The sequence below is a fragment of the Ovis aries genome, chromosome 8, assembly GCF_016772045.2.
Source record: "Ovis aries strain OAR_USU_Benz2616 breed Rambouillet chromosome 8, ARS-UI_Ramb_v3.0, whole genome shotgun sequence".
Lineage (NCBI taxonomy): Eukaryota > Metazoa > Chordata > Mammalia > Artiodactyla > Bovidae > Ovis > Ovis aries.
In genome coordinates, this window is record NC_056061.1 from 59,403,530 (window position 1) to 59,416,629 (window position 13,100).

Here is a 13,100-nt window from a genome sequence, read left to right on the forward strand (position 1 = left end):
TCAATAATGCATCTTAATACAATGCTAGAAATACGTTATTTCCTGAAGTAGGACAGCTTCAACTTTCAACTTTGCTTTTTATTAGAAGGAAATACTTGACAAACTCATAGTTGGCATTTCCTTGAGAAACAGGACAAAACACCTTGTCAAATCATGTCTTAATATTAGGCCTTGGGCAGTGGGGAAATTACCAAAGTCACCCTGTTGCCAGTTCTCTGAATAGAATGATTGTGAACATTTTGGCACTTTTAGTACATACGTAGATATATAAACCAAAATGAACTCTTATCAAATGTATGTTTGTTTTCATATTATGAACCTCTGTCTATATCCATGTAGTTATAATTTATAAAGTCAGTTTAGTAGTCTGTTGTATTAGACTATGCTATACTTTATTTAACCAGCCCCTTCTGCATTGGCACGTAGGTTTCTGCTATTAACAGAATTGCAGTATATCATCTTTATTTATACTTTGCTCAGTTGAATAATTTCTCAAGATGCATTCATCAGCAATGTTTGATGTTTACCAGTATGAGTAGTGGTATCTCATTCTTTTAAGTTAGCACCGTCCTCATTGCTAGTGATTTTAAGAGCTATATATGTCTAAAGATAATTTATAAATAAGTGGTCTTAAAAAAAATAATGCAAATGCAACTATTGTTAGAATCAAGGGATAGTGAAAACATTATATATCCAACTTCAGATATACTGAATGCACTTGGTTATCACTGCTCTAATGCTCATACAAGAAGAGAGGAAAAGTTCAAAACTGACATATTAAGCATCCAGCTTACTTTCCAATATAAGAAATCAAGAAAAGAGTAGATCTGTAGAAGGAAGAACATAAGGCAAAAAAAAAAAATTAATAAAGAGGATCAAACTACCTATCAATAGTTTGTCCTTTGAGCAAACAAAAAATAGAAAAACTTTTCAGCAAGATTGATGATAGAAAAAAAAACAGGGATAAATGATACTATGATGAAGAGATAAGTATACTGAAGTTGAGTTTTTAAAATTTGTATGAAAACCATGAAAAATTAAAAGCCATAAAATGTTAAATTTTGGAAGAACTGGAAAATTTCCCAAGAAAATTTAATTTGGGAAAACTGATCAAGGAAGAAATAGAAGACATCAAATGTCTTAAAACCCTTAAATTAAATTAAGCTTTTAAAATCCACAAAGGAAACAAAAAACAGGTCAAGACAGTTTTCAGATGAGGTCTTCTAAAACTGTCTTCCAGAGGTGGTTTGTTTTTTTTTTAAGAAGAAAGCAACCTAACTTGTCTAGTAAGTCTGATATCACCCATGATACTCAAACCAGATAAAGTCCAAGAAAGGATTATAGACAAATTCTGCTTACAAAAATAGATGAATTAATCCAAAATGAAGTATTACCAAGCCAAATCCATTAATGTATTTTTTTAATGATTTATTGGGTTCAAGGATATAATGTGTATGTCATAACTTTAAGAGGAATATATGAGAATAATAAAACAACAAATTGGCGAGAATGGAGTTTTCTCCAGAGGAAAGGAATTGAGGACCTTATCTAGGAGAAGAGCAGGAGGGGAGACATCCATTGTATTGTAAATTATACTTTTTAAGCTGGATGCTAGGAACATAGATGTTTATTTTTGTCATTTATGTTGTCTTAAGTATTTTGTACTGTAGTGTTAGCAGGCTTAACAGCTTTGTAAATTTAAATGCCACTTTAAAATGGTGTTCTTTTTTGTGGATTTGCTGAAACCTATTTCCCTTGGATGCATGCAAACAAGTTTAAAAGTTTTAAATGTGTAAGCCATCCTGAAATATAGTAAAGAACACTACATATGCATTTTCATGGCTACTAAGGGGCATGTAGGGCTGCAGTCCATGGGGTTGTGAAGAGTCAGACACCACTGAACGACTTCATTTTCACTTTTTACTTTCATGCATTGGAGAAGGAAATGGCAACCCACTCCAGTGTTCTTGCCTGGAGAATCCCAGGGACGGGGAAGCCTGGTAGGCTGCGGTCCATGGGGTTGCACATTGTCGGACACGACTGAAGCGACTTAGCAGCAGCAGCAGCAGGGAAGAAAAAGATTCTTAGCTCTTCTTCATTTAAATGAGAGTGAGTGGCTTTGGAACTGAAGTTTCAGGCTTGCTTTTAGTTTCTTTTTTTCTTTCTGTTACGTGTTTGTTTTTTTTTTTTTAATAATAATGTATTATCATCAAGTAAACACTACTATGCTTAGTTTACCTCAGTTTTGAGATGTAGTAAACTAGTGGCACTCACTCTGTTTTGGATTCATTTTGCTTCTAACTTCATGGTTCCATTTTGACTTTAAAGCAGTTTGAACTTGACCTGAAGCACTTTCTTCAGGAGCTTTTAGTTTTGCTTTTTGTTTTTTTTTAATTTTTCCATACCCAATATTAAAAAAATTGTAGTTTGGGATTCTAGCTAGTGATAATTCTAATTTAAACTGAAGATTGAACTGTTGGATTTTCTAGCATTTATTCAGGAAATAGTAATAGAACATTTTCTATGTATGAGATATGATGCCAAGTCGTGGATGTGACTTTAAGATGTAGTCTTGAACCTTCAGAATATCATAAGTGAAATAGATGTTTAACTATAGGTACCATGAAAAGTGAAGTTGCTCAGTCATGTCTGACTCTTTGTAACCCCATGGACTGTAGCCCACCATGCTCCTCTGTCCATGGGATTTTCCAGGCAAGAGTACTGGTGTGGGTTGCCATCTCCTTCTCCAGAGGATCTTCCTGACCCAGGGATCGAACCCAGGTCTCCCACATTGTAGGCAGACGCTTTACTGTCTGAGCTATCAGGGAACTTCAAGGTACCATAGGGAACTATAGGTACCATAGTTACAAGCAATTTGGAATATTTCTTCCCTACTGAGAATTAATTCTCCCCATCTTTTTTATAGCTGTAGCTGTGTATGTGTGTGTTTAAACTGTGTTTTAAAAGTTATGGGTATGTTTTAAAGTAAACAAGTGGGATCTGATTAAACTTAAAAGCTTTTGCACAGCAAAGGAAACGATAAGCAAGGTGAAAAGACAACCTTCAGAATGGGAGAAAATAATAGCAAATGAAACAACTGACAAAGGATTAATTTCCAAAATATATAAGCAGCTCGTACAACTCAATACCAGAAAAACAAACAACCCAATCAAAAAGTGGGAAAAAGACCTAACAGACATTTCTCCAAAGAAGACATACAGATGGCTGACAAACACATGAACAGATGCTCAACATTGCTCATTATTAGAGAAATGCAAATCACAACAAAATGAGATATCCCCTCACACCAGTCAGAATGGCCATGATCAAAAAGCATGCAAACAATAAATGCTGAAGAGGGTGTGGAGAAAAGGGAACCCTCTTGCACTTGTTGGTGGGAATGTAAATTGATACAGCCACTATGCAAGACAGTACAGAGATTCCTTAAAAAACCAGGAATAAAACCACCATCAGTTCAGTTCAGTCACTCAGATGTGTCTGACTCTTTGCGACCCCAGGGACTGCAGCACGCCAGGCTTCCCTGTCCATCACCAACTCCGAGAGCTTACTCAAACCCATGTCCATCAAGTCGGTGATGCCATCCAATTATCTCATCCTCTCTCGTTCCCTTTTCATCCCGCCTTCAATCTTTCCCAGAATCAGGATCTTTTAGAATGAGTTAGTTCTTTGCATCAGGTGGCCAAAGAATTGGAGTTTCAGCTTCAAAATCAGTCCTTCCAATGAATATTCAGGACTGCTTTCCTTTAGGATTGACTGGTTGGATCTCCTTGCAGTCCAAGGGACTCTCCAGAGTCTTCTCCAACACCACAGTTCAAAAGCATCAGTTCTTCTACGCTCAGCTTTCTTTATAGTCCAACTCTCACATCCATACATGACCACTGGAAAAACCATAGCCTTGGCTTGTCGGACCTTTGTTGGCAAAATAATGTCTCTGCTTTTTAATATGCTGTCTAGGTTTGTCATAGCTTTTCTTCTGAGGAGCAAGCATCTGAATTTCATGGCTACAGTCATTATCTGCAGTGATTTTGGAGCCCATGAGAAGAAAGTCTGTCACTGTTTCCATTGTTTCCCCATCTATTTGCCATGAAGTGATGGGACTGGATGCCATGATCTTTATTTTCTGAATGTTGAGTTTTAAGCCAGCTTTTTCACTCTCCTCTTTCACTTTCATCAAGAGGCTCTTTAATTATTCTTCGCTTACTGCCATAAGGCAGAAACCACCATCAGTTCAGTTCAGTTCAGTCACTCAGTCATGTCTGACTCTTTGTGACCCCATGGACTGCAGCACCCAGGATTCCCTGTCCATCACCAACTCCCAGAGCTTACTCAAACTCATGTCCATCAAGTCCATGATGCCATCCAACCATCTCCTCCTCTGTCATCCCCTTCTCCTCCTACCTTCAGTCTTGCCCAGCATCAGGGTCTTTTCCAGTGAGTCAGCTCTTCGCATCAGGTGGCCAAAGTAGTGGAGCTTCAGTTTCAGCATCAGTCCTTCCAATGAATATTCAGGACTGATTTTCTTTAGGATTGACTGGTTTGATCTCCTTGTGGTCCAAGGGACTCTCCAGAATCTTCTCCAACACCACAGTTCATTTCTTTATAGTCCAGCTGTCATATGCATACGTGACTACTGGAAAAACCAGAGCTTTGACTAGACGGACCTTTGTTGGCAAAGTAATGTCTCTGCTTTTTAACATGCTGTCTAGGTTTGTCATAGCTTTTCTTCCAAGGAGCAAGCGTCTTTGAATTTCATGGCTATATCATCTGCAGTGATTTTGGAGCCCCCCAAAATAAAGTCACTCACTGTTTCTTTCCACTGTTTCCCCATCTAATTGCCATGAAGTAATGGGACAAAATGCCATGATCTTAGTTTGCTGAATGTTGAGTTTTAAGCTGACTTTTTCACTCTCCTCTTTCACTTTCGTCAAAAGGCTCTTTGGTTCTTTGCTTTCTGCCATGGGTGGTGTCATCTGCATATCTGAAGTTACTGATATTTCTCCCGGCAATCTTGATTCCAGCTTGTGCTTCATCCAGCCTGGCATTTCACATGATGTACTCTGCATATAAGTTAAATATGAAGGGTGGCAATATACAGCCTTGATGTACTCCTTTCCCAATTTGGAACCAGTCTGTTGTTCCATGTCCAGTTCTAACTGTTGCTTCTTGACCTGCATACAGATTTTTTAGGAGGCAGGTAAAGTGATCTGGTATCCCAATCTCTTTAAGAATTTTCCACAGTTTATTGTGATCCACACAGTCAAAGGCTTTGGTGTAGCCAATAAAGCAGAAGTAGATATTTTTCTGGGACTCTTTACATGTAGTCCAGCTGATGTTGGCAATTTGATCTCTGGTTCCTCTGCCTCTTCTAAATCTGGCCTGAACATCAGGAAGTTCACAGTTCACGTACTGTTGAAGCCTGGCTTGGAGGATTTTGAGCATTACTTTGCTAGCGTGTAAGATGAGTGCAATTGTGCAGTAGTTTGAGCATTCTTTGGCATTGCCTTTCTTTGGGATTGGAATAAAAACTGACATTTTCCAGTCCTGTGGCCACTGCTGAGTTTTCCAAATTTGCTGGCATATTGACTGCAGCACTTTCACAGCATCATCTTTTAGGATTTGAAATAGCTCAGCTGAAATTCCATGACCTCCACTAGCTTTGTTCGTAGTGATGCTTCCTTAGGCCCACTTGACTTTGCATTCCAGGATGTCTGGCTCTAGATGAGTGATCACACCATTGTGGTTATCTGGGTCATGAAAATCTTTTTTGTACAGTTCTTCTGTTTATTCTTGCCACCTCTTCTTAACATCTTCTGCTTCTGTTAGACCCATACCATTTCTGTCCTTTATTGAGCCCATCTTTGCATGAAATGTTCCCTTGGTATCTCTAATTTTCTTGAAGAGATCTCTAGTCTTTCCCATTCTATTGTTTTCCTCTATTTCTTTACATTGATCACTGAGGAAGGCTTTCTTATCTCTCTTTGCTATTCTTTGAAACTCTGCATTCAAATGACTATATCTTTCATTTTCTCCTTTGCCTTTAGCTTCTCGTCTTTTCTCAGCTATTTATAAGGCCTCTTTAAATAGCCATTTTGCCTTCTTGCATTTCTTTTTCTTGGGGATGGTCTTGATCACTGCCTCCTGTACAGTATCACCAATCTCCATCCATAGTTCTTCAGGCACTCTGTCTAGCAGATCTAATTGCTTGAATCTATTTGTCACTTCCACTGTATAATCGTAAGGGTTTTGATTTAGGTCATACCTGAATGGTCCTGTGGTTTCCCTACTTTCTTCAATTTAAGTTGGAATTTGGCAATAAAGTATTCATGAACTAAGCCACAGTCAGCTCCCGGTCTTATTTTTGCTGACTGTATCATCTTTGGCTGCAAAGAATATAGTCAATATGATTTTGGTATTGATCATCTGGTGATATCCATGTGTAGAGGCTTTTCTTGTGTTATTGGAAGTGGGTGTTTGCTATGGCCAGTGGGTTCTCTTGGGAAAACTCTGTTAGCCTTTGCCCTGCTTCATTCTGTACTCCAAGGCCAAATTTGCCTGTTACTCCAGGTGTTTCTTGACTTCCTACTTTTGCATTCCAGTCCCCTATGATGAAGAAGACATCCCTTTTTGGTGTTAGTTCTAGAAGGTCTTGTAGGTCTTCATAGACCCATTGTTCTTCAGCACCTAGACTTAGATTACTGTGATATTGAATGGTTTGCCTTGGAAACGAACAGAGATCATCCCGTCATTTTTGAGACTGCACCCAAGTACTGCATTTTGGACTCTTTTGTTAACTATGATAGCTACTCCATCTCTTCTAAGGGATTCCTGCCCACAGTAGTAGATATAATGGTCATCTGAGTTACATTCACCCATTCCAGTCCATTTTAGTTCACTGATTGCTAAAATGTCGATGTCCACTCTTGCCATCTCCTGTTTGTCCACTTCCAATTTGTCTTGATTCATGGACCTAACATTCCAGGTTCCTATGCAGTTTTATTCTTTGCAGAATTGGACTTTACTTCCATCACCAGTCACATCCACAACTGGGTGGTGTTTTTGCTTTAGCTCTGTCTCTTCATTCTTTCTGGAGTTATTTCTCCACTGATCTCCAGTAGCATATTGAGCACCTACCGACCTGGGGAGTTCCTCTTTCAGTGTCCTATCTTTTTGCCTTTTCATACTGTTCATGGGGTTCTCAAGGCAAGAATACTGAAGCGGTTTGCCATTCCCTTCTCTAGTGGACCACATTTTGTCAGAACTCTCCAGCATGACCCCTCCATCTTGGGTGGCCCCACATGGCATGGCTCATGGTTTCACTGAATTAGATAAGCCTGTGGCCCTTGTGATCAGTTTGATTAGTTTTCCGTGATTGTGATTTTCATTCTGTCTGCCGTCTGATGGATAATGAGGCTTATGGAAGCTTCCTGATGGGAGAGACTGACAGGGGAAACTGGGTCTTGTTCTGATGGGCAGGGCCATGCTCAGTAAATCTTTAATCCGGTTTTCTGTTGATGAGGGAGGCAGTGTCCCCTGCTGTTGTTTGACCTGAGGGCAAACTATGGTGGAGGTAATGAAGATAATACCAATCTCCTTCAAAGGTCCCGTGCATCCTCTGCTGCACTCAGTGCCCCCCCCCGCCCCGCCACCATATGACCCAGCAGTCCCACTCCTAAGCATACACCCTGAGGAAACCAAAATTGAAAAAGACACATGACCTCAATGTTCCTTGCAGCACTGTTTACAATAGTTAGAACATGGAAGCAACCTAGAGGTCAATCAAAAGATGAATGGATAAAAAAGTTGTGGTACATATACACAATGGAATATTAGCGTTTAGTGTTAGTTGCTCAGTTGTGCCCGACTCTTTGCGACCCCATGGAATGCAGCTTATCAGACTCCTCTGTCGATGAGATTTTTCAGGCAAGAATACTGGAGTGGGTTGCCATTTCCTTCTCCAGGGGATCTTTCCAACTCAGGGATTGAACCCAGGTCTCCTGCACTGCAGGCAGATTCTTTACCGACTGAGCTACAAGGGAAGCCCCAATGGAATATTACTCAGCCATAAAAAAGAACACCGTTGAGTCAGTTCCAATGAGGTGGACGAACCTAGAGCCTATTATACAGAATCAGAAAGAGAAAGATATATATTGTATACTAACACATATATATGGAATCTAGAAAGATGGTACCAAAGAATTTATTTGCAGGGCAGCAGTGGGAAAACAGACATAGAGAACTGACTTATGGACATGGGGAGAGGGGAGGAGAGGGTGAGATGTATGTAAATAGTAACATGGAAACTTACATTATAATATGTAAAATAGATAGCCAATGGGAATTTGCTATATGTCTCAGGGAACTCAAACAGGGGCTCTGTATCAACCTAGAGAGGTGGGATGGGGAGGGAGATGGGAGGGAGGCTTATGAGGAAGGGGACATATGTATACCTATGGCTGATTCATGTTGAGGTTTAACAGAAAACAACAAAATTCTGTAAAGCAGTTATCCTTCAATTAAAAAGTGAGTTCAGTTCAGTTGCTCAGTCATGTCCAACTCTTTGCAACCCTATGGACTACAGCACACCAGGCTTCCCTGTCCATCACCAATTCCTGGAGCTTGCTCAAACTCATGTCCATTGAGTCAGTGATGCTATCCAACCATCTCATCTTCTGTCATCCCCTTCTCCTCCTGCCTTCAGTCTTTCCCACCATCAGGGTCTTTTCCAATGCGTCAGTTCTTTGCTCCAGGTGGCCAAAGTATTGGAGTTTCAGCTTCAACATCAGTCCTTCCAGTGAACACCCAGGATTGATCTCCTTTAGGATGGACTGGTTGGATCTCCTTGCAGTCCAAGGGACTCTCAAGAGTCTTCTCCAACACCACAGTTCAAAAGCATCTGTTCTTCAGTGCTCAGCTTTCTTTATAGTCCAACTCTCACATCCATACATAACTACTGGAAAAACTATAGCTTTGACTATATAGAGCTTTGTAGGCAAAGTGATGTCTCTGCTTTTTAATATGCTGTCCAGGTTTGTCATAGCTTTTCTACCAAGGAGCAAGCGTCTTTTAATTTCATGGCTGCCGTCACCATCTGCAGTGATTTAAATTAATTAATGAAAAAAAGTGTATGTTTTAGGAATAATGTAAGCCTTTTGAACTAATTTTAGAGGTAATCAATGTATTCCTCTTTAATGCTGAGAGAAGTTTACTCAGGTAGAATTTTTCACGCATTGATAAATGGTTTAGCTTCACTCAGAATTGGAAGGACTATGATAGGCTGTCAGATGCTCTGTAGAAATTGAGATTTGTCTCTTACTGGCTTGCCATTTGAATTATCCACTTAAAAGTGATATGAAGTGCTTAGCTGTAAGAAGTGAAAGGGGACGACTGAGGATGAGATGGCTGGATGGCATCACTGACTCGATGGAGGCGACTCTGAATGAACTCTGGGAGTTGGTGATGGACAGGGAGGCCTGGCGTGCTGTAATTCATGGGGTCTCAAAGAGTTGGACACGACTGAGCGACTGAACTGAACTGAACTCTTGTTTTACAAGATAGATGTTAACTGTTTGCAAATGCATCTCTTTTTTAGTACTGCTTTAAAAATCTGGGGTTTTCATGTAGTATGCCTGCCTCTTTGTTTTCCTTAGTAATGACTTTCTCATATTTTACTCTTGATACATCTTCTGTGACTGTTTGCTGGGATGCTCATCTAAAATGTGAATACTTCCCAACTTATCTATGCCCATGACTTTATTTTTAGATTTTAAGTTGCTGATGTATGGAAACAATCATCAAATTTTAATTAATTTCAAGGCTTCTTTGCATTCTCAAAGTTTGCATTCCCCCTTTTTTTTTTGACTTATTTTTACCTTGTATGTTACCCTTGTAGTCTTTCCAGACAGTTCAGCAGTTAATACTCAGAGTAGGAGATCTGAATCATTTGTTTTAGCCTGTTTGATGTAAAAAGCCTGTGTGAGGTGGTAAATTCAACATAGTTCCTTCATATGTAATTTCGCTTTTAAGGCAGGCTTTTTGTGGCCTCTTATCATGGGATGTGTATCAGTCAGTATTAGATTTGGCTGCATATAGTTAAAGTCCACCAGGAGGGCTTAAAATAGAAATTGATTTTTCCCTCACGTTCGTAAAGTCTAGAATTAGAAAATGATGGGGGTGATAAGGAGTTTCACAATATCAGGGTCACAGGCTTCTGTCTTACTGTTCTTCCATACCCGTCTCATGATCCTGAATGGCTTCTTGAACTCCAGCTCTCACATCCAGACTCCATCCAGCAAGAATGAAGAAGAGCAGAAAGGCAAAAGGGTCCTCTGGTTAATTCGGTCCCTCTGAGCAGGCTTCTCAAAAGTCATGAAGCCATATTGTTTTACATTTCTTTGACAGTACAGCGCTTGTGTCCTCTTGGGGAATGTCTGTTGCCAGGGAGGCTAAAATGTATAGAATTTTTTTTTCCTGCCACAATGTATCCAGCTAGACGTCTGGGTTATGTTCATTGTGAAGGAGGGGTGAAATGGGTGTTGGGGTGAGCAGTCAGAAGCCTCTGCCTCACAGTTATTTCTGAGTTCTAATAGGAAAGTAGCAAGTGGAGCAATATCTGGGTTATGATATAATCATGGAAAGTGATGGCTAAGAAACCTCTGCTCTACCTGTGGACTTGGACTTAAACTTTTACCCCTAATCATTATTATTTTTTGTGTTACTATTTTCCAAGTATATGTGTTAAGTACTTTTCATACATTTTATGTAGTTCCCATGGTAGTATCTGTTAGGCACTGTCCATTTCATGTCATAGGTGAGAAAACCAAGACACAGATAGATTGTATAATTGGCCTACATCCTCAGAATAGTCAGTGGGGAATCGAATGTTGAGTGTGCACTTAAAGATCACCACTGATAACTGCTCCTGTCCTCTGTTTATTAATCTGTCCACCTATGTATCTATCCCTCAGACACCACTGCCACCCCTGTCCCCGCCTCTTGTACCCAAGAATCATTTGAGGTTGCTCAAGCACAAAGAACAGAAAAACAAACAGATAGGTAGATTGAACTAAATATAAGAAAGAAAATAGAATGAAGTTGAGGTTCAAATGATACACAGAGTTCAGTGCTGTATGATCCTACAGAGATGCTGAAAGTCACCACCTGAGTTCTCATTGTGTCCTACCAGAAACTAAAAGGCAGAAAAACAAGGTAGAATTTTTTTTTTTTAAATGTGGACTCTTGGCTTTATTTTTCAGTCATATAATAATTTGAATCCTTATAAAGAATACTAGTTCTTTTTTCATATAGTGCTTCAAGGAATTATAAAGATAATTATAATAGCGTTGTTACCATTTTCTGATTTTTCTCTTTGTGGGATAGGTCAACTGAATTACCATTGCTTTTTTTTTTTAAGATATGCATACTCAAAGAGAAAATATTTTAGCTGGACGTAGATTGTGTACTTAGTAAAACTAGGGCTCATTTTTGTTTGTTTTTAGAAATATTCCTGTCATTGTTTTGAAAAGATACACATTCTATAAGATTGGGATCTTGGTAAAAATGGTATGGTGCTAAATAGTTGTTTGTTAGAGCTTCCCCGTACATACACAGGCTGGTGAGCTGCTTCAGGACATCTTTTGTCTTATTTCTGTTTTTCTCCAGTCTCCTCAGTGTGTAGAGGTTTTCAGTAAGTGGTTAATGAATGAATGACTAGTAAATGAAGAAAGTCTGTTAATGAATGTTATTATTAATATCGCTGTATCTTAAAACTTAAGAAAGTCAGTGGCCCTACCGGAATAGAGAAAAAGTAGGTCATTCTTTATATAGCCCTTTCTAGTTGTATGAGGTGGGTTTTAGTACCGTTAATGGTTGGACTTTGGGACCGCATAGAGTCCAGCCCTTGAACATGTTGTGTTTGGAGAATCACCATAGCTGTGACACACCTGGAAAGTGGTGGCTGTAAAGGCGAGTTGCAAGAGTTAAGTCTGGCAAGTTCCTGGCCTGTAAAAGTTACTGATCGGTTTTAAGGAATGAAAGTTAGATTCAGATTTTCAAAGACTTTCTATGACACGTTATCTTTTTAAAAGTGACGTTTTTCATGGGGCAAAGAAAGGACATGATTTGAATAACATTTGAAAAATAAAAAATAGAGATCTACTTCTTGCATTTTAGTTTTCAAGATTCCTTATGACCAAAATATTAACAGAACATTTGAGTTTAATTATTTAATTGTTTGTTTTTACTTCTCAGGATGTGATCTTCGTGGTGGGAAGCCAAGTTTTTAAACTACCCCAATGGATGCAGACAGTGATGTTGCATTGGACATTCTAATTACAAATGTAGTCTGTGTTTTTAGAACAAGATGCCATTTGAACTTAAGGAAGATTGCTTTAGAGGGAGCAAACGTAATTTATAAGCGTGATGTTGGAGTAAGTATCTGATTTTTGTTATATGTGCTACATAGCCTAATTTTATAGTGCTGTGAATGACATAATAAATTAAGAATGAGGACAATACCTTATACATTTATTATAAAAATTAAGAATGGGTATGAAGGCCCTGCTGAAGCTCTAAAAATTAAATGCCAGTATATCTTGGTAAATTTGCATTAGTTCTTCAGGCTAGAAATGAAGTACAGATGAATTCAATTAAAAATTTCAGTGAGTCACAAAGATCTTCATGTTCATCAATAATGCCATCTTCACTTTTAAAAAGAAGTAAATAATCTGCTAAAAAGAGAGGGACAGGCTTAATGCTGCATTGAAACTTGAGCATGCCATATGGCAGACAAGTCATTATTCCTGGGAAGGTTAACATCTTGAGTTGATGGACAAGCTGGTAGCAAAAGACAACTAAAGGAAGAAAAAACTCTGTTTCTTACTTAGGTAAGAAATTTTATAATGTATTTTAACTCGAATTTTGTTTTGAGCCTGTGATAAATTGGGTCTCCCCAGGTTTACTAGCTTTCTAGTTTAATAATATATGACAGAGAAAGAGAGGAACTCAAAATGTAACAAGAGTTTTAAGAAGAAATGTCCAATTCCTTTTTTTGTTACATATGCAGTAAAACATTTAGCTCTTTT

At 38.8% G+C, this 13,100-nt stretch overlaps 1 protein-coding gene across 2 annotated transcripts in view; it reads left to right on the forward strand.

The window, feature by feature from the left end:
* Window positions 1–13,100, forward strand: part of TBPL1 (TATA-box binding protein like 1) — a 40,926-nt gene that overhangs the window by 19,872 nt on the left and 7,954 nt on the right. For both annotated transcript variants that reach the window (XM_060419691.1, XM_004011347.6), the window contains exon 2: window positions 12,268–12,446. In XM_060419691.1, the coding sequence (XP_060275674.1) occupies window positions 12,312–12,446 (135 nt within the window). In that variant the 5' untranslated portion in view covers window positions 12,268–12,311. The remainder of the gene's footprint in view (window positions 1–12,267; window positions 12,447–13,100) is intronic.